The 21,154-nt window shown below is 44.0% G+C and overlaps 1 protein-coding gene across 1 annotated transcript; it reads right to left on the minus strand.

The window, feature by feature from the left end:
- Positions 1-1,758: 1,758 nt before the first annotated feature.
- slc29a4a (solute carrier family 29 member 4a) lies at positions 1,759-14,655 on the minus strand. Its single transcript, XM_026325859.2, has 10 exons — positions 14,442-14,655; positions 9,743-9,874; positions 8,722-8,835; positions 7,889-8,017; positions 7,328-7,402; positions 6,975-7,231; positions 4,204-4,324; positions 3,859-4,046; positions 2,320-2,560; positions 1,759-2,212 (listed from the first exon to the last, which is right to left on the minus strand). Exons 1-10 carry the CDS (start codon positions 14,653-14,655, stop codon positions 2,058-2,060), a joined length of 1,626 nt encoding a protein of 541 aa, XP_026181644.1. The 3' UTR covers positions 1,759-2,057.
- Positions 14,656-21,154: the final 6,499 nt, after the last annotated feature.

Here is a 21,154-nt window from a genome sequence, read left to right on the forward strand (position 1 = left end):
GCATGAGTTAAATCATTATGTCTTTATGGTGGGTATATCACACAGGGTATATTTACTTTAAAACAGCAGAATTTGAGCACAAACAATCGGTGTGGAGAACAGACTTTTTATCCTGCCACTCTCTTTCAACCTTCCTCTTTTTCCTCCATCTTCCTCCTCCTCCTGTTCTCTGCTGTATGTGGAGCAGAATGACTAATGATCAGTTGCTCTGTCACACTCCAGAGACTTTCCTTCCCCGCGGCCACGTCCAAAATGAGCACACACACTCACTTCACCAGAGCACAGACCAACAGAAGCTGTAACACGTCTGAATGATTTACCATCGTGTCCTGAGTGGAGACACGGTCCTGCAGAAACAGTTTCCCTCTTTCTTTCAGTCTCTGGGACGAAGTTAAATAAAGACACAGCCTCTGATTTGTGATGCAAAGCCTCCACACCCTTTGCATTTGGATCTGGAGCTGTTGTTCTGCACAGTCCTTTAAGTTGTTCTCTGGACAGCAGCGCTCTCTGCTGGTCAGTAGCAGCTAATACAGATTTATTTCATTTTTTTTTAGTCCATGCAGGAAAAAAATTGAGCTGAGGAGGAAAAAAACACACATTACATTTTTTTTTAAAATCGTGGATGTGTATAAGGACTACAATACCCATCAGTCTCAGCTGAAGGGAAGTGATTAAAGCTGCAGGTGTGTTTTCAGTTTTCTCAGCCCAGTGTCTTTAGTTTTCTCCTGCTGTTTGTGCTGCATGTTACAGACATTTAACTTCAGTAACTGGGTCTTTCTTGCCGAAATGCCCCCTGGGAGTTGTAGTACCTTTTTTTAATCAAACAACCTGATATTTTGTAATGCAGGTGGACTGGTGGTTGAACTGGGACAGTTTTACACTGATCCAAGTCTCCACCTGCGACTATGGGAAAAGTCTTGGCTGCGTTAGGAAAAATAAACTCATTTCTTTTTTCTGCGTTTTATTATGAAGTTTTAATCTGTATGTTTTATTATAGAATTTGTGACTTCACATATTGTATAATGTTTCACATATTTCACTACAAATATAGTTTAAAACAAAATTGGAAAGTGACAAAAAACACTTAATCTTTTAAGTGTAATATCTGTTTTAATTATATCTTCTTCTTCTTTTTTTTTTTTAACTAAATCTGTATTTATTTATTTACAGGTCATTTTTTTCATAGGTGCCAGGAATGAATTTCATGCCTTTTTTTTTTTTTTTTATCCATTGTCTAGTTCTTCTTAATACATCCATGATAAAACCCCACTTTACCCACAACTACGTCACAATATGGCAGCTAAAGACGCTCTAACTTATGTTTCACTGTGAATTAATTTAATGAACTAATGTCCAAAAATATCACTTTTCTTTGTGGTTTCTAAACGGCACAGAGAACTTTTATAGTATTACCCACATCCAGTCACCACTGATGGGACTCGTTCTACAAAAATATCAATCGGATTCTCATCGAACGAGATTATAATCGCAGCAAAAATCCCCTCAGGTGTCAGGTCTCTAACAGAAGTCATGAAACGAAACAACATAAGACACGGTTTCTCGCTCAAATCCCATTTGACCCTGTGGTTTTTTTTGTGTGTGAGTCTGCATGTTGTCCCTGTGTCTCCTCCCACAGTCCAAACACATGCAGCTTAGGTTAGTTGGTGACTCTAAATTGTCGGTAGGTGTGAATGTGTGAGTGAGTCTCTATGTGTCGGTCCTGGGACAGACTCCTGATCTGTCCAGGGTGCACCCACTGCATGCTGGGATTGTCTCCAGCCCCCTGTGACCCTGGAAGGATAAGTGGTAGATGATAAATAGATACTGTGGTTTTACCGTTTTCATTTTCATCATTTCCTCCTGTTTCTTCTTTTTTCATCCAATAAGCAAAACAGAAGCAGGATCAGCATGAAGGAGAGTAGATAGTCAGGAACCTTTAAATAACGAGCTCTCTCCAGATGTCTTCTCGTCCTCTGCAGCTGTGTGACTAAATGGCTGTGGGAGCGTGTACACGTATGAGCGTTTACGTTCATGTCTATGTTTTACTGCGTTGACATTCAATACCCTGTTGCGTTGGTGGTTGTGTGTATGTTGAGCGTGGAGAAGTGTGATGTTGCTGTTCCTGGCGATGGAGCGGTGAAGCTGTAGGCCGCGTACGCCACAGCCGAGCCCACCATCAGGCCGGTCATGTAGGACACAGTCATGGTGTTTCCTGGAGGGAGCAGAGAAAAGCCGTAGAGCTCATACAGACACAGTGAGCAACATGCAAGACGCTGATAAGAAAGCTGACAGACTGCAGGCAGTCCCCAAAGAACTCACCTGCCAGCTCCCTCTGCTCCGGCGGCACTTTGCCAGCAGCCTGGATCATCGGCACAGACCCGAAGTAGCCGTTGGTGACTCCCATGAGGAGGGAGAAGAGGCAGGGCCAGGCGGGATGGGACAGGTACGGTGCACCGGCCGGGTACACGCACATGACGAAGAGAGGGATGAAGACCACCCTGAGGCAGGAGAAGAAGAGCAGGCGACCTCCAGACCAGTCGTATGGCAGCGCTGCCAGGATCTGAGGAGAGAGAGAGAGGTTGGATTCTCTTCTGATTTAACACCGGAAAACTATAATTAAAGTTCATAATGAAATATGAACATCAGACGCTGTTCTGCAATTACTTGATAAACCAGTGGCCTCCCTGCTGCTTACCAGAGACAATGAAAAGTCAAACTATCACAGTAAAATATCGTCTTCTACTCTGTTCAGTCTTTTTTCTTATAATGACTTTTTAACCTCTGAGATACTTTAAGTCTAATTTCTCTCCTGCCTCCTTATCTCTTTTGGTCCCAATTTTAATAAAATGCTACATTTTCCAAGAGGTGAAAAGCAAAACGTTAAATCCGAACAGCTTTCTCATTTCCTCTTTACAGTCAGAATTCAGGACAGCAGATAAAGTTTGGTTTCTGACTGTTCCAATAAAAAAAAATTAACCTTTTTCCCAACCTTTCTCTCAGGCTTTAAGAAATGGGCTAAATCCTGTAACAGGAGTCAGGTTCAAACTGAAAAGGAAACTGGAGCAGCTAGTCCTGCAACACTTTTAAAGAACAGTTTCTTTTATTCTCCTGTTTATATTTGGAAACCTCAAGTTTCCTTCAAAAATGCCTGATTGTCAGGATTTCCATCTCTGGATTTATTCAGCTCCTTCAGTGAACTGTGCTGGACAGTAAATAAATAATAATTAGATAAATGTATATGTAAACATGGTCAAATGTGTATCCACTTATGTTCACGTTTGCTGCAACATTAGTCAGGAATCAGGTGTTTCAGCTCGTGTTGGCCTTGTTAGAATTTTCCTGCCCTCTGGGAGGTTCTGCCGACGCAGACGTCTGGCTCAGTGTTATTTGCTAAACTCAGAACCTAGTGATCATGACAGCTGTCACATGATGCTGTGTTGCTAATGTTATCGATTATTTAGCGTCGTATCACAGGGCTCCGCCTCCAGTTTGCCCCTGACATTACAATATCAGTGTTCGGACTCAGTTTCCACATTTCTGTGCAGTTAAATGGCCTGTGGCAGCTGAGGGGGAAGCAGTATCAACCCACTATAAACCTTTATTAGTTAATACAGTGGATACAGTTAGAAAAGAAGTTGTAAACTTTAGTGACTTGACTCGTCGTAAAGGGGAAGAGAAGGTAATAAAGATTCTAATAAAACTACCTGAAAATGTTAAAACATAAAATTATAATAGTGACAATTCATTTGTGAGACCACCAGAACTTCTTATATGCAGTCTGCTAAAATTCACTCTTTTTAAAAATTTTTTCTGTAGCGTTTTCATATCTTTTGCCGTTTTATGTGACAAGCTCCTCACCTTGCCGACAAAGTCCGACATGTTGAAGGTGGCCATGATGAGGATGGGCAGCCATTCCCCTAAGGTGGGGTTTCGTATCTCCGACTCCAGCCCAGGGAACAGACACAGAGTGATGCTGTAGGTCACTGCTATAGACAGCATGTAGGCCCAGATCACACGGGAAACCACGTAACGATGCAAGATCATGTCTGGTTAGAGAAGACACACATTTAAAAACATTTAAAAACCTTTCAGCAGGTAAAAGTCCCAGTGATGCATTTAAATTTCAGGGCCATTGGTGGAGTCGGAGGGTAATTGAGCAGCGACAGATTAGAGGAGAGAGAGAGAGAGAGAGGGGGAGAGTACCGCGGACTCCAGGCCAGCTCCGCCTGATCTTGGCTTTCGGAGCATCAAATCGCACGTAGGTGCCACCCACAAAGTCTTCAACTCCTTCTTCTGTAGAGGACGGTCCCGTGGCACCGTTTCCCTGGGGAGACACACGTTTTTCCATTTACTTAATGAAAGCAAAGGCATCTACGTTACATTAAGCCTCCATGTCTAACTGAGCAGTTTTCTCTGAAACTGACAGAAGTAATGATTCTCTGTTCTATATTTAAGATGATGTTTTGTGTCAAGTTATTTTAAATTATATAACAAATTAAAATGGGCAGAACTAATGGGAAATTATATTTTGAGCCAACTCTTCTTTTTTCTCTATTTGTGTTTTTGCCTTTGTGACTGTGTTCTGGTTTTGGACGGGGAAAAGTGATATGCCATGTATGTGGCATCTCCAGATGTTCTGCAGAGGTTTGAACTTTATCTTGTCAGTGTGTTTCGTTAATGACGGCTGTTCGTGGCAGCAGCAGTTAGAGAGGATGGCTGAGTGGCTGCAGGCTGACACGGTGACGTTAGACAGACTGCAGACCGGACTGCAAATAAGCTCAGGGCCACACACACACACACACACACACACACACACACACACACACACACACACACACACACACACACACACACACACACACACACACACACACACACACACACACACACACACACACACACACACACACACAGACAAACAGATCCATTAGTTGATTAGAGGGTCCTGCGGCCAGAAGGCTCCACTCTTCTTGATTATCCCATAATGCAGAGCGCTGCCTCGGTTTCCCCCAGCAACCAGAACAAAGAGCTGCCTGAATCAGCCCCAGATGCAGAAAACAACACACACGCTACAATAAAGCACAGGGGGCGACACTTATCTTGGCTGTGCTTCCTCTTTATGCAGTCGTTATGAGAACCACTGCTGAATTTTCACAGGGCTCATTATTATTCACAATGAAACCTTCCCACTGCAACTTGTGCTCTCTACACTGCAGCTGCTTGGGGATTGTAGGAAATGCAGGACCCTACCACACACACACACACACACACACACACAGGTGTCAGTAGCTGTGTTTACATGCGTCTTTCTATTCTACTAATATTTAGAATAACGGCCCATCAGGGCTGATTGAACATCTGCCCGATCAGATCCGATTGTTTCTATCTTATTGGAATAAATAGACTTCCTGCATGTCTGTACCATGTGGGGGGAACATTAGGTGACAGGACAAGTTTCCAGGAGGGACAGGAACACGACGACAGCAAATCAAAACTGGTCTGTGGCTGATCTGACGTTTTCGTTTGAGAGTTTCAAAGATGGAAGGATTGCTGAACACCTCGATGGTCGAAAGGCTTCAAACAACCGGTTGTTCGAACAAACGACTGAAAAGATTCATGAAGCCGGAACGTCAGCTGGAACCATCGACCACGTCGCTGTTCACGAGGGGGTGATTCTTTTGGGAGGATTATATTTCTGGGTCTGAGTTATTCCTCCTGTGTCCTCGTGGATTCATGCTTATCACCGCTGATGGAAAGAAATCCTGAGGGAAACACTTTGTGGTGCACAAACATAAACATGCAGACATGAAAAGATGACAGCCGGAGGTGCTGTGTCTTCCTTTGAAGGCTGTGAACACACAGTGTGTTGAATAATGGAACTGTCGCTCCGTGTCTTCAGGCTGCGAAACTAAGCTTCACACATGACTACAAAGTGGATCTTCCTCTCATTTTTCAGTCATTAGTCACTTTTTGTTTTTGTGTTTTTTTCCAGTTTTGTAATTAGGATGATGATCCCTCACTCTTCCTCCTCTCGGCTGCTTCCCTGCACTGCCTCCGCTGTCTCACCTCTGCTGCCTCCACTTTCATTCAACCTCTTTTCCACTCATGACTCTCACTTTCCCTCTGTTCCCAAGAGGCCACCTCTCCCTCTCTCCAGAGCTTCATCTGTGTCCATCGTTTTTCTGCATCACTGTCCCTGCGTAACTCAGTCCTTGGTCCAACTCTTCCTTTCTCAGAGTTTCTGCGTCAGCAGCCCATAACTTAAATAAATGATTCTGCATTTTAAAACACACTCTCGGGCTCCTCACTGAAATCTACAAGGAGATGGAGTAGCAAGACGTGTCAACACTGCTGGTGCAACAACCAAATCCTCAAACAGAAGTGCATAGATTTCACAGTCAGAAGAGCATTTAGATAAAAATAGCAGAGTATATTAAAAATGAAAATAGAGAAACTGGACACAGATTGGGAGGAAACAGCCGAGCCAGCAGCTCTGCCAGGCTTTAAGCTAAATGTTAACCTCAGCTGAGGTTTCCAAGCTGTTGCAGTCGTCTTTTATTTATACTGTACCTCTGTCAACTGGTGTTGGTGCAAAACCAGAGAGACTCAGTTTGATGCGTCATGGGCATCTGTCTGGCATGTTAGTATTTCGTCATTTGTACTGAAGCTGATGGGAGCATCTTTCATTCTGAAGGGAATTTGGTCATAAACCGAAGTATCGCACATTTTTGACATGAAGAAAGAAGAAAAATGATGCACTTTTTCCTGTCGGGACCATCTGGACAAGAGGTAATGACAATACCTACGATAGGTGCTGAGAAAATTGCACTTTAAAGCACAAAGATGTTCACTGTGCACTGGTGGGACAGGATCAACAAAGCCAGTCGGACGAATCCTCAGAGGATCATAACTGGACCAAAGTCCAGAACAAACAGAGCAAACCCCTGGTCGTCAAAAACGCACCACAGACTTACAAATCTTACTTCCTCTGTGGTGACATCATGGTGAACCCTGTATCCAGGCCCATTGTCCCGCGGGTCGTGACCTTTGCCCTGGGCGTGGTTGGTGTAGTATCGGACGAATCGGGAGCGGCGGACCAGCAGGTGAAGCAGGAAGCAGAGCATCTCCATGCTGATGGAGACGAGGAAGAAGATGAGCGTGTTCTTCCTCTCGTCTGTGATCAGCAGCTTGGTGAAGATGCGAGACAGAGAGATGATCACCCCGGCGGTGCCTGCAGAGAGACGGGGGGAAGAAGAAGTGAGGAAGAGGGTGATCGCAGGGAGGGAGATGTGTGTTTCCAATTCTGTGTCTGTGTGAATGGACTCACTCTCTCCAGTCATCACCCCCTGTGTGTACCTCTTGGGCAGCATCCCCATGTAACCATAGAAACTGGACTGCTGCACTGGGGAGGCAGGAGAAAGTGGTTATCAGTGCAAACCACAGTCAACACAGTAACAGCTCAAGTTATTCAGTGGCTTCAACTTCCTGCAGCTCCACCTGCTCTGACCTCCAGACATCGACTAATTAAAGCGCAGCTTCTGTGGACTGACAGGCTCAGTGTTCACACCTGAAGCCTCGGCCGTGTTTGTGTTTGTCCTCACGGTGCAGACTGATGGACAGTTGGGTCTTTGGGAATGATGAGAGTGAACCAAACAGTGACCAATGAAACCAAGACGATGAGCTAAAAGAGGCTGAAAAGCTCTGCAGAGCTGAGGGGAACTGAGTGAATATTATTTATTTAGAATATTTATTGATCTGAGGCTGGTGATTGTTATTAGGTGGAGCAGGTGGAGCTGGTTTTTGGAAGAAGTTGGGCTCAGGATTCACACACAGACTGAGTACACCACATTCACTGTTGTTAGTTTCTGGACCTTATTATAAGGATTACCTGTACATCCGAAGGCCACCACGCCCACTGACACGAGGTTGATGATGTACGCCTGCCCAGTGGTGAACCTCGCCAGCCAGACGTCAAACACACTGACGAACACCAGCGGGCCCAGAGCTAAGATGTAGCCTGCAGGGGAAAAGGGGGACAGACGGGCAGAAACATAAGGAGATGTCAGTGGACCAGGTCATGCTGTACCTGTATGACTGGACCCAGGGCTGATACACGAGCAGCATCGCTTTCATCTGTTTATATCGACTCTCATTCAGACAACACACTTCAAAAGACGTTTCCTCAAGTGCAGCTATGTTAAGCATGCAGAGGTTATGGTGGGGGAACCATGCACTGCCTGCAGACCCCTGTCTCCTTAGAGACTTTTTTTCTCTCTCCAGGTTTAGTTTTTAACCAAGTGGATGTAAAACCTGTCTGGATGTGCATGCTTCCATTTAAAAGGTTTATTTAACCAGCAGAGTGAGTTCACTTTAAAATTTGAAACAGGAAAACGAAGCTGGAGATGATGAAAGTTGTTGTACATAAAGTGAAAAGAAAAGCTGAAAGCTACTTGCACTCTTGAAAGATAAGCCCGTGTGGATTCAGTCTTTGGCAAAGTTTGTTTGAAACATTTGATGATTTAAAAACTACAGAATTATTGCAGGATGTGTGTGTTTTTTCCCTTCTCTTTACACCATCTTCCTGTTTTTTTTTTTTTTTCTGTGATAAGCCTGGAGCTTCTCAGAGGGGCGTTAATAAATGAGCAACAGTAGAAGTTTCTATAATGAGAATGTTTTTTAAAGTTAAAGCTTTGTCTTTGAGCCGGTTCCTCTGCGACTCACCCACAGTGATCCTGGTGTGCATGCTGAGTCTCTCCACCAGCACGTTGTTGAGGATGACGGCCAGCAGGGCCACCAGGATGTACGTCAGACTCATGTCAAACACTATGGACGTCCCTGAAACACACAGTAACAACCTTCACTCCTGGGACGTGGATGTTCACTCTGCATGTGTGGATACATGCGGTTCTGTGGGCACATGCAGAGGACTTTGTTTATTTGTGCTCATGTAATGTTTCCATCACATCGGGACTTGGGTTATATATATAATTCTGCTCAGTTCTTCCTCAGTCTGCAGATGGTCCAGACTGTTGACTGGCACTGACAGAGCGAGGACGTTACCCCAGTTCTGACCTGCCTTCACTGGCTCCTTGTTCATTATATCATCCAGTTCAGGATTGTTGCTCATAACAGACAGAACTCGTCTTATATCCCAGACTTTGTTTGCATTCAGCTCCTAGGTCTCTTAGATCTGCCATCAAAGTTCTTTTGTTGTAAAATGTTCTAAAGGTGCTCCCTCCATCTGTTTTTAAATCTAGACTCAACACACACTTTTATTCTCTGTTCCTTCTTGTTAGCTCTGTATTTCTCTTTGTTTCCTTGTTGCTGTTAGTAGCTGTCAGTTATTGGTGTGTTTTCCAGTGTAGTACTCGATGTAAACGTAGTGGTACCACAGTGAAATCCTCCATTACAAAGAGAAGTCCAGCATTATGTTGTTATATTAAGTATTATGCGCAAAAGGTAGTTAAAGTATTCAAAGTGAAATTGTCCCTTTGAGTGTTTATATTGCTGTAGGATAATTCTGCGTTAGTACTGCTGCTGCATTAATGTGTATACTGAACATTACTGCTGTGAAAGTACAATATCTGCCTCTGGAATATAGTTGAGAAGTATAAAGTTGTAGACAGTGACATACTCGAACAAAGTACCTCATATTTGTACTTGTACAGGAAATGTGCTCTCATGTTTTACCACTGGTGTATTCTATGTATTTTCTAATCTGCTTTTACATGCATGTTTATACCTTCAAACTTGTGGTGCAGGTAGTCCACATCAGTGATGAAGCTGTTGTAGGGAAGCAGGAAGCCCACTCCAGCCAATAGCATTGCGAAGTAGATGCCATGGTAACGGTCATCAGGGATTGGCTCCTCAAAGTCTGAGCAGGAAGGAGGGAGTTAAAGATTAAAAGAGAACGAAATCACGTTTGGACCGCCGATAAAAGTGACCTTAGTCATCTGAATTAGGTCTGAAGCCAACGAGCTTCATCAAAGCTGCTCAGCATGAGCGAAGCTGCAGCGACTGATGGAGCAGAGGACCTTGGTCCTGTTGTGTTGGTGAAAGATGGATCGGGGACTGGCTGTTGCCTGTAGTTTCAGGTTCAGTTTCATAGTTAAAGTGTGATGTTCTGGTTCTTTATTGAAATCCTTTTCCCACAAATCCAACAATATTTAAACTCTTTAACTTTCTAATTATCCAAACATACAGTTATGGTAGCTGGGGTTGTAGGTATGATGACCTGCAATCCACTTTTTTCTTAGCATTTAATGCCTATTTTATTAGCCATGCTTACATTTCTGCTCGTCTTTAGGTTTTGTTGTATTAGGGGAGTGAAGTGTATTTTAGGCCTAAGGCAGCAGAGCAATAATCGTCCTCAGAACCAGCGCCTGCAGAAAGTCAAACCTCATTTAGAGAAAACCCGATGAAGACGCTGCAGCTCTGCCCACTCTCTGACTGACCTTTGGTGCACAGTCAAACAGTGTGGAAGTGTTTTTCTAGTGTGTTTTTGTTTAGGGACCATAGGAAAATTATTCCATTTGTAAAAAAGCAGGACCCACCCTAAGGTTATTAATGTCTTCCCTCTTACTGAAAACTGCAGCATATAAAATACTATAAAATACTAATATACTAATATAACATCAGTAAAACACCTGTAGAAGTCGAACCCAATTTAAACCTCACTAGTTCAATTTAATACCTAATGTGTGTCTCTCTGCTGTTCTGAATATTCAAACCATAAACATTTTTACTGTCTATAAACACAACAAACTGTTTGAGTTGTCTACTTGTGGTCCAGCAGAGAGTCTTAAAATCCCCCCAAAAAATTTAACTAATAAATGAAAAAAAAGGAAGACCTGAGTGAGCCACGAGCCGAGCGGCTCTAATGTTTCAGATCATCAAACTAATTTAAATATTAGTCAAAGATAACACAAGTAAACACATCATGAAGGTTTTTAATATTAAGGGAAAACAAAATCCCAAACTACATGGCCCTGTGTGAAAAAGTGTTTCCCCCCGGTTAAAACATAACTTAACTGTGGTTTATCACACCTGAGTTCAATTCCTCCACCCACACCCAGGCCTGATTACTGCCACACCTGTTCACAATCAAGAAATCACTTAAATAGGACCTGCCTGACTAAGTGAAGTAGAGCAAAAGATCCTCAAAAGCTAGACATCATGCCAAGATCCAAAGAAATTCAAAAACAAATGAGAAAGAAAGTAATTGAGATCTATGAGTCTGGAAAAGGTTATAAAGCCATTTCTAAAGCTTTGGGACTGCAGTGAACCACAGTGAGAGCCATTATCTACAAATGGCAAAAACATGGAACAGTGGAGAACCTTCCCAGGAGGGGCCAGCTGACCACAATTACCCCAAGAGCACAGTGACGACTCATCCAAGAGGTCACAAAAGACCCCACAACAACATTGTGGACAGATCGAGATGCTGTGGCATGACCTTAAAAAGGCGGTTCATGCTCCAAAACCCTCCAATGTGGCTGAATTAAAACAATTGTGCAAAGATGAGTGGCCAAAATTCCTCCACAGCCGTAACAGACTCATTGCAAGTTATCGCAAACGCTTGATTGCAGTTGTTGCTGCTAAGGGTGGCCCAACCAGTTATTAGGTTTAGGGGGCAAACACTTTTTCACACAGGGCCCTTAATAATAAAAACCTTCATTTAAAAACTGCATGATGTGTTTACTTGTGTTATCTTTGACTAATATTTCACAGAGAGGCAGTGCAGAAGAAAAATATAAGATTGAAATTTTCTATGGATTTCTCACTTTCTCCTCCCAAAGACGGAGATGTGACTAGAAACGGCCTCTCCTTCGTCACGGTAACAACACTGACCACGTCCCAGGTGAAGAGCAGCTGCCAGGCTGACAGCAGAGCAGCACAATTTAAAACCTGCTGCAGTGCTGGGGAATCAGCTGCTCAGGGGAGTTGGACACATTTCCATTCTCTCCTCCCAGATTTTGTGTCCCTGATTGGGAACGCCATAAAATACATAATGCATGAGACCAAACGCACAGCTCATTGTGATTCTTTAGTAAATAAGAGCACACAGTTTTACTGTTCTGCACCAAAATAATGAAGGACAGAACCCTCATTATGTAACTATTAGGTTTTACAGCCAAAATCTGAAAATAGGATGGAAAAAAATAAGGCACTTTCTTGTTCTCATTGAAAAGTCAGACCACATACAACACACTCTGCCATTTTGTTTTTCTTTTTGGCTAGTAATTTTCAGACGGTCCCTTAGTAGACCCACTGATGGCGGTGCAGGAGTGGAGCTGAAATAACAGGATCAGATTAATTCAGTCGTCTTCTTGTTGTGTGTGTGGAGACTGCGAGCTCTTTCTGTGTTGTGGGATGTTCACTGAGGTTATGGAGGCTGACAGGAGGGTTGGAGACAGACGGAGGCAAAGGATGACGGATTCAGACGATCTCAGGCCCTCGCCATTTGTGTCGGTCACTTCTGATCTGATTAACATGGCCTTTGTACAACCCGGGTAACCAAGCAACACAACAGCTTTCTGTTTACAGGCCTGCCGACTGTCTTTTTCTCCCTCTCTATTCACTCCCACCTCCACCATCATCTACAAACACCTGCACACCAAAACCTCCGCTCACAATCTTTTTCTTACAAAACCTCTTGTGGTGATTTGTTCTCAGAGCAGGTTTTACTCTGGAACTGAAAATCACTTTTATGCTTTTAAACCAGTGACTCAGCAGCAGCTGCTCTGCATAATTTTCTATTTCCTGAACCTTTGTCAAATACGTTTGTGGAGAGAGCGTCTAAGCTTCATGTCTTTGTGTGGCAGTTTATAGCAGCAGTTGAGAGACGATATGTCAACAACACAACATTTTCCACCATTTTCCAATAAACACACATACTGCAGCCCTGCTTTGTATTATAACCAGTGTGGCCACCTGTCATTTTACAACTGTGAACACCTGCTCAGAAAGGTGAGGCTAGGCTAATGTTAGCACAGATCCCCATTTAGTGTCATTAACACATGCTGCCGTTAACATCTGTCATCATCCTCCTTTCTTCCTTTCACATCCTTTAAAGAAAAGACAGATTTATATGTGCAGCACCATCAAACTGCACTATGTTACCTCCACAGCCCTGCAGAAAGGGGATCAAAACACATAACCAGGCAAATCCAGCTTGAAATATCTAGAATATAGTCGACATGTTGAATTTGACACCACTGTTTTATCATAATATCCAGGAAGTACTGGCGGACCTTTGAAGTAAATGCAGATAATATTACTGTGCAAACATTATGTTCTTGATATTTAGTCCGCCTGCTGTGTACATACTGTACCTGCAGTGGTCAGTTTATTAGGTACACCAAGCTGAAAGTGTTTCAGTCTAATCCAACAGTCCTGCAGTGAATCTTCCCTCATCAAAGTTTGGAGTCACTTCAGTTTTCCAGCTGTTATAAAGATGTGTAGTTTACTGTGATGTCTCAGTGAGTCTGAAGTTAAAGAATTAATGGATAAACATGTGGACATGCACTGAGTCATTGTTGCTCCAGCTGAAATATTGTCGGGATAGATCAGACTGTGGCCAAAGTTCCCACTAATGTGTGTGTTGCACCTGTAGGTTTCTCTGCTTTTCCTCTGGACCTGGTCTGTGGACTGGACCTGGACCTGGAGAGTCTGGACACTGTGCTCTCGTTCCATCATTAAAGTCGACCATCTTGTTCTTTTCTTCCACAGCCTGGAAGGAGTTTTTGCCTCATTACCCTGACTCTCTTTGTTCACTGGCTTTTCCTCACTATTGGAACAGCAAAGTCCAGTCCTACTTTGTGATGGGCAGTATTATCCAGATCATACTTCAGTAAAGGCTGTAGGAACAAAGTTTTTCCAAACCGGTCTTAACAGTCCAGTCCAAAAGCAGCCTCCAAATTGATCATCCAGCTGTGAAACAGTCTGAACACAAACCGAACAATATCAGCTTCATGAACGAGGATTCACTGCAGAACACTAGGGTGTTCCTAATAAACTGACCTCTGTGTGTTTCTATAATCTGCTGTGTGATACTGTGATGTTTGGTCTCTGCCAGACTCATAATAAATAAATAAATAACCGCTGTATAAATATGTGCATGTGCATGCACTGATTTCCTGGTAATGAAGCATTTTAACTTAACTTACATATTTATAATCATTGATTATTCACTTATGATGAATTAATCTTGAATTTCCCCTCAGGGATGAATGAGGTTTATTTATCTAATTATATGGCAGATAGAGTAGAAGAGCTAAAATAATAGAATTACAATTTTACGACTGCATTAGAGAAAAAAAAAAGTTTTGCTTGGAGCTTAGAAGACATTTGTGTGTTAGAATTTTTCACTTTGACAAATTGCTCCTGGTTTGTATGTTTATAAACCAACACACACACAGTGAGAACAGAAACCCCCTCACCGGGCTCAGACAGAGCCAGGACTCCTCGCTCGGGGGCATCTTTGCTGATCTCCTCCTCCTCCAGCTGGTACGAGTCAAAGCTGTAGCTCTGCACCACGCCGCCCTCCCGCCCCACGTCCCTCCATCCGGCTCTGGCTCCGTCCCTCCACACCTCCCGCTCCTCGGGCGTCTGGGCCGGCGTGGGCCTGCGGCGCTCGGCTCCGATCGAACTCATCTCAGGTTTAAACCAAACACGCCTCTGGACTCGATGAGCTACACCCCTCTGGAAGTGTGCATGTCAAACACCGTCCCTGAGACACTGGAAGAGAAGCAGGAGGCCGTCAGATGATGGAGGATCTGTGGGGGAGCAGCAGGAAACCAGCGCAGGAGCAGAATGAAAATGTAAAAGCAGAGACAGGATGAAAACAACAATCTGTCAGTGTCTTCCTGAAAGTGAGTCAAGGTTAGACGCCCCCAAAGAAACCTAGTTTTCTGTGTGTGCTAGTGTGCGACTGTGTGAGTGGCATTTTAAATAAGAGGAGCAGAGTGGCAAAGGATGCATGACTGTGTGACAGACAAGGTGAGCAAAAATGCAGCCCTGACTTCACTGAAGAGACACTGCAACATTTATTACCAGAGGAAATATCCAGCATTCGCTGCTGCGAGCCTCGCCGGTGTCGGGCTGCTCTGCTCTCTCAGGATTGCAACACTGCATGTGGAACATTTCTGAGTGTTAGACCCAGAACCAACACAAACACTGCACAGTGAAAAAGCCAGTGTTATATGTGACCAGTGGACACTTCTAAACACCATCTAGGATTAGAAACATCACTTTATGAATCCGTTCATAGGCAGATGGACTAGATGAGTGTTTCATTATCAGTCTGAGTATTGCTTCATTTATTGTTTTGTCCACAAAACATCTGTAAATTGTGCTGCAGCTTCCTGAAGCTGATGTCTTTATTTTCAGGGCAGCACATGAGGAAAAAGCAGCAAATCCTCACATTTAAAAAGCTGAAACCAGAGAATGAAACGATGCTGATAAACGTTTAACGATCAAATAACCTTTTACCATCCACTGCTCCTGTGGGAAACTCACTTGATCAAGCTGCTGCTTCTATGATAGATGACAGAAATAAGATGTAAGTCTCAGTCTGTCAATCAAAACCCTTTTTGGTTTGCTCTAAAATGCTGTGTTGTAAAGTAAATGAGCGCATAAAACAACTGGAGGTGATTTGGGTGCAGACTGAGGGAGCCTGTCCAGGAGCCGTTGCATTATTTCAGCTCTGTCTTGAAGCACCTGCTGGTAAACATGTTTGAGTGTAATGAAAAACGAAGACACAGGCTGTGGTTACAGCAGCTGAGCCACAGCTCAATAAGCTGCCTTCGTTAACTCCAGTCAAACAGGGAGCTGTTGAGGACGATGTTATCGTGCAGCCTAGATCAATACAAATGGGTATTGACGTTGATCCATATGCACATGCAGGAAAAAAGCTCATGGACTGTGTTCACCTGTGTGGACGGGCCTGCTGGGACCTTAGATCTCATCTCTGTCCAAACAGAAACGGGCCTGCTTTGCTGTGGGCTGACGTCCTGTTTTAAAGCCCAGCTGGCAGGAAACTGGCAGGATCAGATGATGAAAGAAGGTTATCATCTGTAATGTGGGCTCATCCTGGCCCCGGGTGGAGGCACAGGAACAGGCGGTTCAGCAGCCCTGTTGGTTGACTGGAGCACTGTGGTTGTTTTACACCGAAATAAGATCATTTCCGGGCGTCCGGGGCGCAGATGCTCTGCGGAGTTTCTCCAGACTTGAGAAGGCGCTTTCAGCCTTGGTCGCTGAAATGAAAAGGCTCCAGACCAGCGACCAGAACTGAGCTGCAGCCTCACATCACGCTGCCGTTCCTATTGTTTCTTACACACGGATGAAATGAACATCAAGAGTGGGCAAACAACAGGAGACAGTCTGATTATGTCGCTTTTAAATTAAATGCGTGAACTTCAGTTAAGCCCGTGTTTGTGTTTGGTGCGAGACGCGTGTGAGAATAAAACATTGTTAATAATAAAAGAGGAAATAAAGAAAAAAACACGATGAAGCAGATGAAGAAACACTGGACATCATGTCAGTTATTCCGCTCCTTCTTTTCCACATCATTAAAAGCATCTAAATCAAACCCAGGAAGGTTTTTGTGTTTGTCTGCGTCCGCCGCCTGAGCGACAAACACACAAACAACAGGTTATTAATGGCCCCGTTACCTCCCGTGTCTCCCCCGCTCTCGTGTCCGCTCCCCGGGATTTTATACAAGCGGAGTCCTTCCAGGAACCGGATCCTCGAGGTGGTGGTGGTCTGTGTCGGCCCGACCTGGTCCCGAATCAGCCCGTCTCCATCAGACAGAAGGGAAGCCCCGGTGCCGTCCTGCATGCGTCCTAACGCACCATCCAGCAGCGGAGAAAATGAAGCGCGGACGGATGAGGAGCGCGACGGGGGAGGAGGAGGAGGGTGGAAGAAGAGGAGGAGGAGGAGGAGGAGGAGGAGGGGAAGGAATGGGGGTGTAGCTTCATCTTTTTCTAATCACTTAAAAAGAAAAACCTCTTGGAGTGGAGGGTGAACGCATCCCTCATAACTTTTTGCACGTTTCAGGTAGAGGAGTTACAAAAATAGAGACCTATTCAAATAGTATGTAAACGACATTTAAGAGGCAAAAATAAATTAGTGTTGATCAGCAGCTTCAAGTCATTTATCTCCTACAGACAGAGATCCTCCTCCGTTAGAGATGCTCTGTCCAGCTGCATGTGTGTTTTTCTTTATGGCTGTTTTTCTAAAATCTATTCGCTCACAGCCACAGGGCTGGATCCTCTGTGTGACTGACACTTTTATCAGTTCACTTCAATATGCTAATGCTTTATTACTGGCAGGGGCACCGTTGTGCTGCACACCCCCACAGCAGCGGGGCCAGATGGGAATTATCTGGAGCTGTTTCAGCAGCAGCTGCAGGTTGTTTGAATCCCACGTTTAGTGTCTTTGACTTTGCATAAAGACGCTGTAGGTTGTTTTCACTCCGCTAATTCAAAACCCAGTTCATCTGACTTTTGGCTCGACATCACAGATCACATCAAGCATCAGCTGCATCTGGTGAAAGGTTGGTCCCGTCACAATCGCTCAACTCAGCTGCAGATACAAACCACGTCATCCTGATTATTCTTTAGACTGGAGAAGGTTCCTTTGATATTCTGCATTTCTATTTCTGATTTCATCTGAATCCTGCATACTGGCACATGTACAAACCCGAGATGATAGAATAAGACACACACACACACACACACACACCTAAATGGAGCAGTACATTTGCAGGATTGCTTCATTTATGTTTGATGCCACTGTCATGTGTGTGTGAGAAAATGAAGCTACAGTCAAACCGGTGAAAGAGCATGCCGAAGGTTAGAGGTCATGGCAGGAGCTCACTTTTGTCTGCCTGCTTATCTCTTTAACTGGCTGTTTGTTTACCTGTCTGCTGCTAACGTTCCCCGTCTGTGTGCATTAAAACAGACTTTCCAGTCTTTCTGTCCACTTGGCTGCCTGCCTGCGTCTCTGTGTCTGTCTGGCCTTTTTCTTCCTCTCACAGCTCTGGATTTATGCTGCATGTTGAATAATAATGGTTTGTCATGTTGTTTTAGCCTCAGGCAGCCTGTCCAGAAAAGATACTGTTGATCTGATGGTGTGTCTGTAAATGCGCGTTTCCCATTAATATTTCTCTCAGCAGCTTTCTGTTATGAATGTGTAAAAAGGTCAGACCTTGCTGCGCCTCCTTCACTCAAATTATTTTTCTGTCTAACCAATCCCCTGCAGGACTGATGGGTCTGTGGCTGCTGCACCGATTTATAACCAGAATCCACTATTTACTTTCCAAAACCAATGTGTGTGTGTGTGTGTGTATGTGTGTGTGTCAGTCCCTCCATCCACTCATGCATCCTCGTCCTTCCGCCCTGGTAAAGATGCTGAGCCTCACCAGTGTCTATATTTAGCTGCTGGTTCAATCACTGACGGCAGAGCCACAGCACCATGACTCTGCATGCTGATTTCACCGCCAGCGCTTATCTCCGGAGGAAGAGGAGAAACATGAGGAAGAAAGGCAGGGAAATAGGCAAAGATGAGGAGGAAATGAAATGAGCACAGGGCCACCAAATACAGCAACAAATGAAAGGAAGAGACAGATGGGGCTTTAATCCTGTCACACGGGCAGAGGAAGAGGAGGGAACAGGCACCAAGAGGAAGAAAGGGAGGAGGTGATGATGTGCGAGGAAGATGAAGAAGAACAGGGATGAAAGGAAAGAGACAGGTGTAAATGCAGAAGCAGAGGGATTGAGGGATGGAGGCAGATGGAAAGAGGAGGGGATAAAGACGGCGAGGGAGGACATGGTGCGTTCACACAGGCGGGAGATGAAGATCGAAGGGTGGATGAAAAAATGAAAGTGGAAGAGGGAGAGATGGAAGAATAGCTACAGCGTCTAAAAGAGTAGCAGAGAGGAAGAAAGATACAGGGGAGGAAAAAGAAGTTCACACAGGAGCGAGTCGAGAAATAAACCGCAGGGTTTTCTGTGGAGAAAGAGCAGAGTCAGAGACGGTTTATTGATTTTAGAAACATCGTCAGTGATTTTGGCTCCGGTCTGAGTCCTTGAACAGTGTGTACCTGCTGATACTCAGGCTGATCTGACTTTATTTACTTCATCCAGTGGTGGAAGAAGTACTCACATGCTTTACCTAAATTAAAAATACTCCACTACAAGTAGAAGTCCTGCATTAGGTCCTACTTAAGTAAAAGTATCTAAGTATTATCTGAAGTTCCTGGATTAATGTGTATGTTGAACTTTACTGCAGTAGTAGTTTAAGATGGGACCAGTTTGAAGTACTTTATAAACTGTGGGTAACTTCATCTGCAGCAGCGCATCATATTCTATGCAGAGGATTAGAAGTAAAAAGGTGCATACAACGCAAATCCTCCAGTGAAGTACATCAAATTTGGATTTGAATAAATCTTATTTATGTTCCACCATCTTTTGCTATGGCACCAATAATAATAATAATATAGTTCACCAGCACACTGCAACATTATGAGCTTCATAAAATCAGGCGTCATGGCAGTGCTGTTGCTCTGATTATATTTAATGAGTGTTCAGTATTATTTTATCACACTATGTGATAAATTAAAAAAATATTTGTGTCCCAGAGTTTGCAGCCTTCATTACTCCTCCTGTCCTGAGCTCAGCAAGACACTCAGTCATTTTCAGTTTGCACAGAAAAAATTAGTATAATTTTATTTTTTGCAATATTTCAAGATTTTTTTTTTTCAATTCTTGGTGTTTCTGTTGTTTTTTTAATGTGCAAATAGAAAATGCAAATAACAGCAGCTGGTTTTATTTCTTCCTCCTCCATCAGAAATCTCCAGTTCTCCAGCTTCATACACAAAAGCAGGCACCAGAATACACACACACACACACACACACAGCTGCATTGTTTCTATTTCTGTATGACGCACACACATACGCACAAAATATCTCCATCTTTTGTCTTTCATGGGATGCATTCGCAGAAGCATGCAAACACACTCAAACAGTATGCACACACACACACACACACACACACACACACACACACACGCTAAATCCAAGAAGCCGTGAAAACTGGAAAGCGCCCTGAGCATTTGGAAAGCACTCGCTGTAAAATTCACACTATTGTTACACTTGGCTGTGATCTGTGCTGGGCCTGAATTACACGACAACACAGGCACAGAACAGCATCTCTGTCTGTTGGACACAACATACATCTATTCAAACAGTAGATCATGATTCCTCTAGTCTGTTGACTGTATTTTCTATTTTCCACTCAAATCAAAGTGACCTCAAAATGTGCTTATTCACTTTCTTACCAACAATAACATTCACATCTGCAGCTGGTTAGTGACTGAAAACAGTCTCTGTCCAAAGGTCACAGAATTCACCTGCATCTCACTGACCAGCATTAGGGATTCAGATTATGGATCTAATTCCAAAATATCCAGATTTGCTGCCAAATCTTTGTTCACGCTCTCTGTTTAGCTCTGATACCACCGACATCTGCAGACTGATAAGAAAAACAATGTGTGAGAGTTCAGTGATGCTTTACTAGTGTAAATTCTCTGAAGTCAACTAAGCTGCAAAATGTGATATTTGCTGGGAGTTCATGATGAAGAGGAAACAAGAGGATCTTTGTTTAAATGTGCATCTGTTGTTCAGCATGATAAATGAAGAACTTGCATTTTTGATGACCTGAGAAAGGCGAGTGCTCAGCAGACGGACAGCGTCAGTGTGACCTGTCAGATTCTGTGACCTACAGCAGTGAAACAAGCAGTTCACCTTATATGAGTTCATGCATGGATGGATGGATGGATGGACCGATGGATGGACGGATGGATGGAAGGACCGATGGACGGATGGATGGATGGAAGGACCGATGGACGGATGGATGGAAGGACGATGGATGGATGGATGGACCGATGGATGGACCGATGGATGGATGGAAGGACCGATGGACGGATGGAAGGACCGATGGATGGACGGATGGATGGAAGGACCGATGGACGGATGGATGGATGGAAGGACCGATGGACGGATGGATGGATGGAAGGACCGATGGATGGATGGAAGGACCGATGGACGGATGGATGGAAGGACGATGGATGGATGGATGGACCGATGGATGG

Source organism: Mastacembelus armatus, chromosome 8 (genome assembly GCF_900324485.2).
Source record: "Mastacembelus armatus chromosome 8, fMasArm1.2, whole genome shotgun sequence".
Lineage (NCBI taxonomy): Eukaryota > Metazoa > Chordata > Actinopteri > Synbranchiformes > Mastacembelidae > Mastacembelus > Mastacembelus armatus.

Bases quoted from the DNA above. Each gene is read 5' to 3' on its own strand.
- slc29a4a (XM_026325859.2), bottom strand. From the start codon at position 14,655: ATGAGTTCGATCGGAGCCGAGCGCCGCAGGCCCACGCCGGCCCAGACG. The intron at 9,875-14,441 runs GTGAGGGGGTTT...CTTCCTGCTCAG, and splicing joins CCTGGCTCTGTCTGAGCCCG to ACTTTGAGGAGCCAATCCCT. The intron at 2,213-2,319 runs GTGAGTTCTTTG...TGCTCCCTCCAG, and splicing joins GGAGCAGAGGGAGCTGGCAG to GAAACACCATGACTGTGTCC.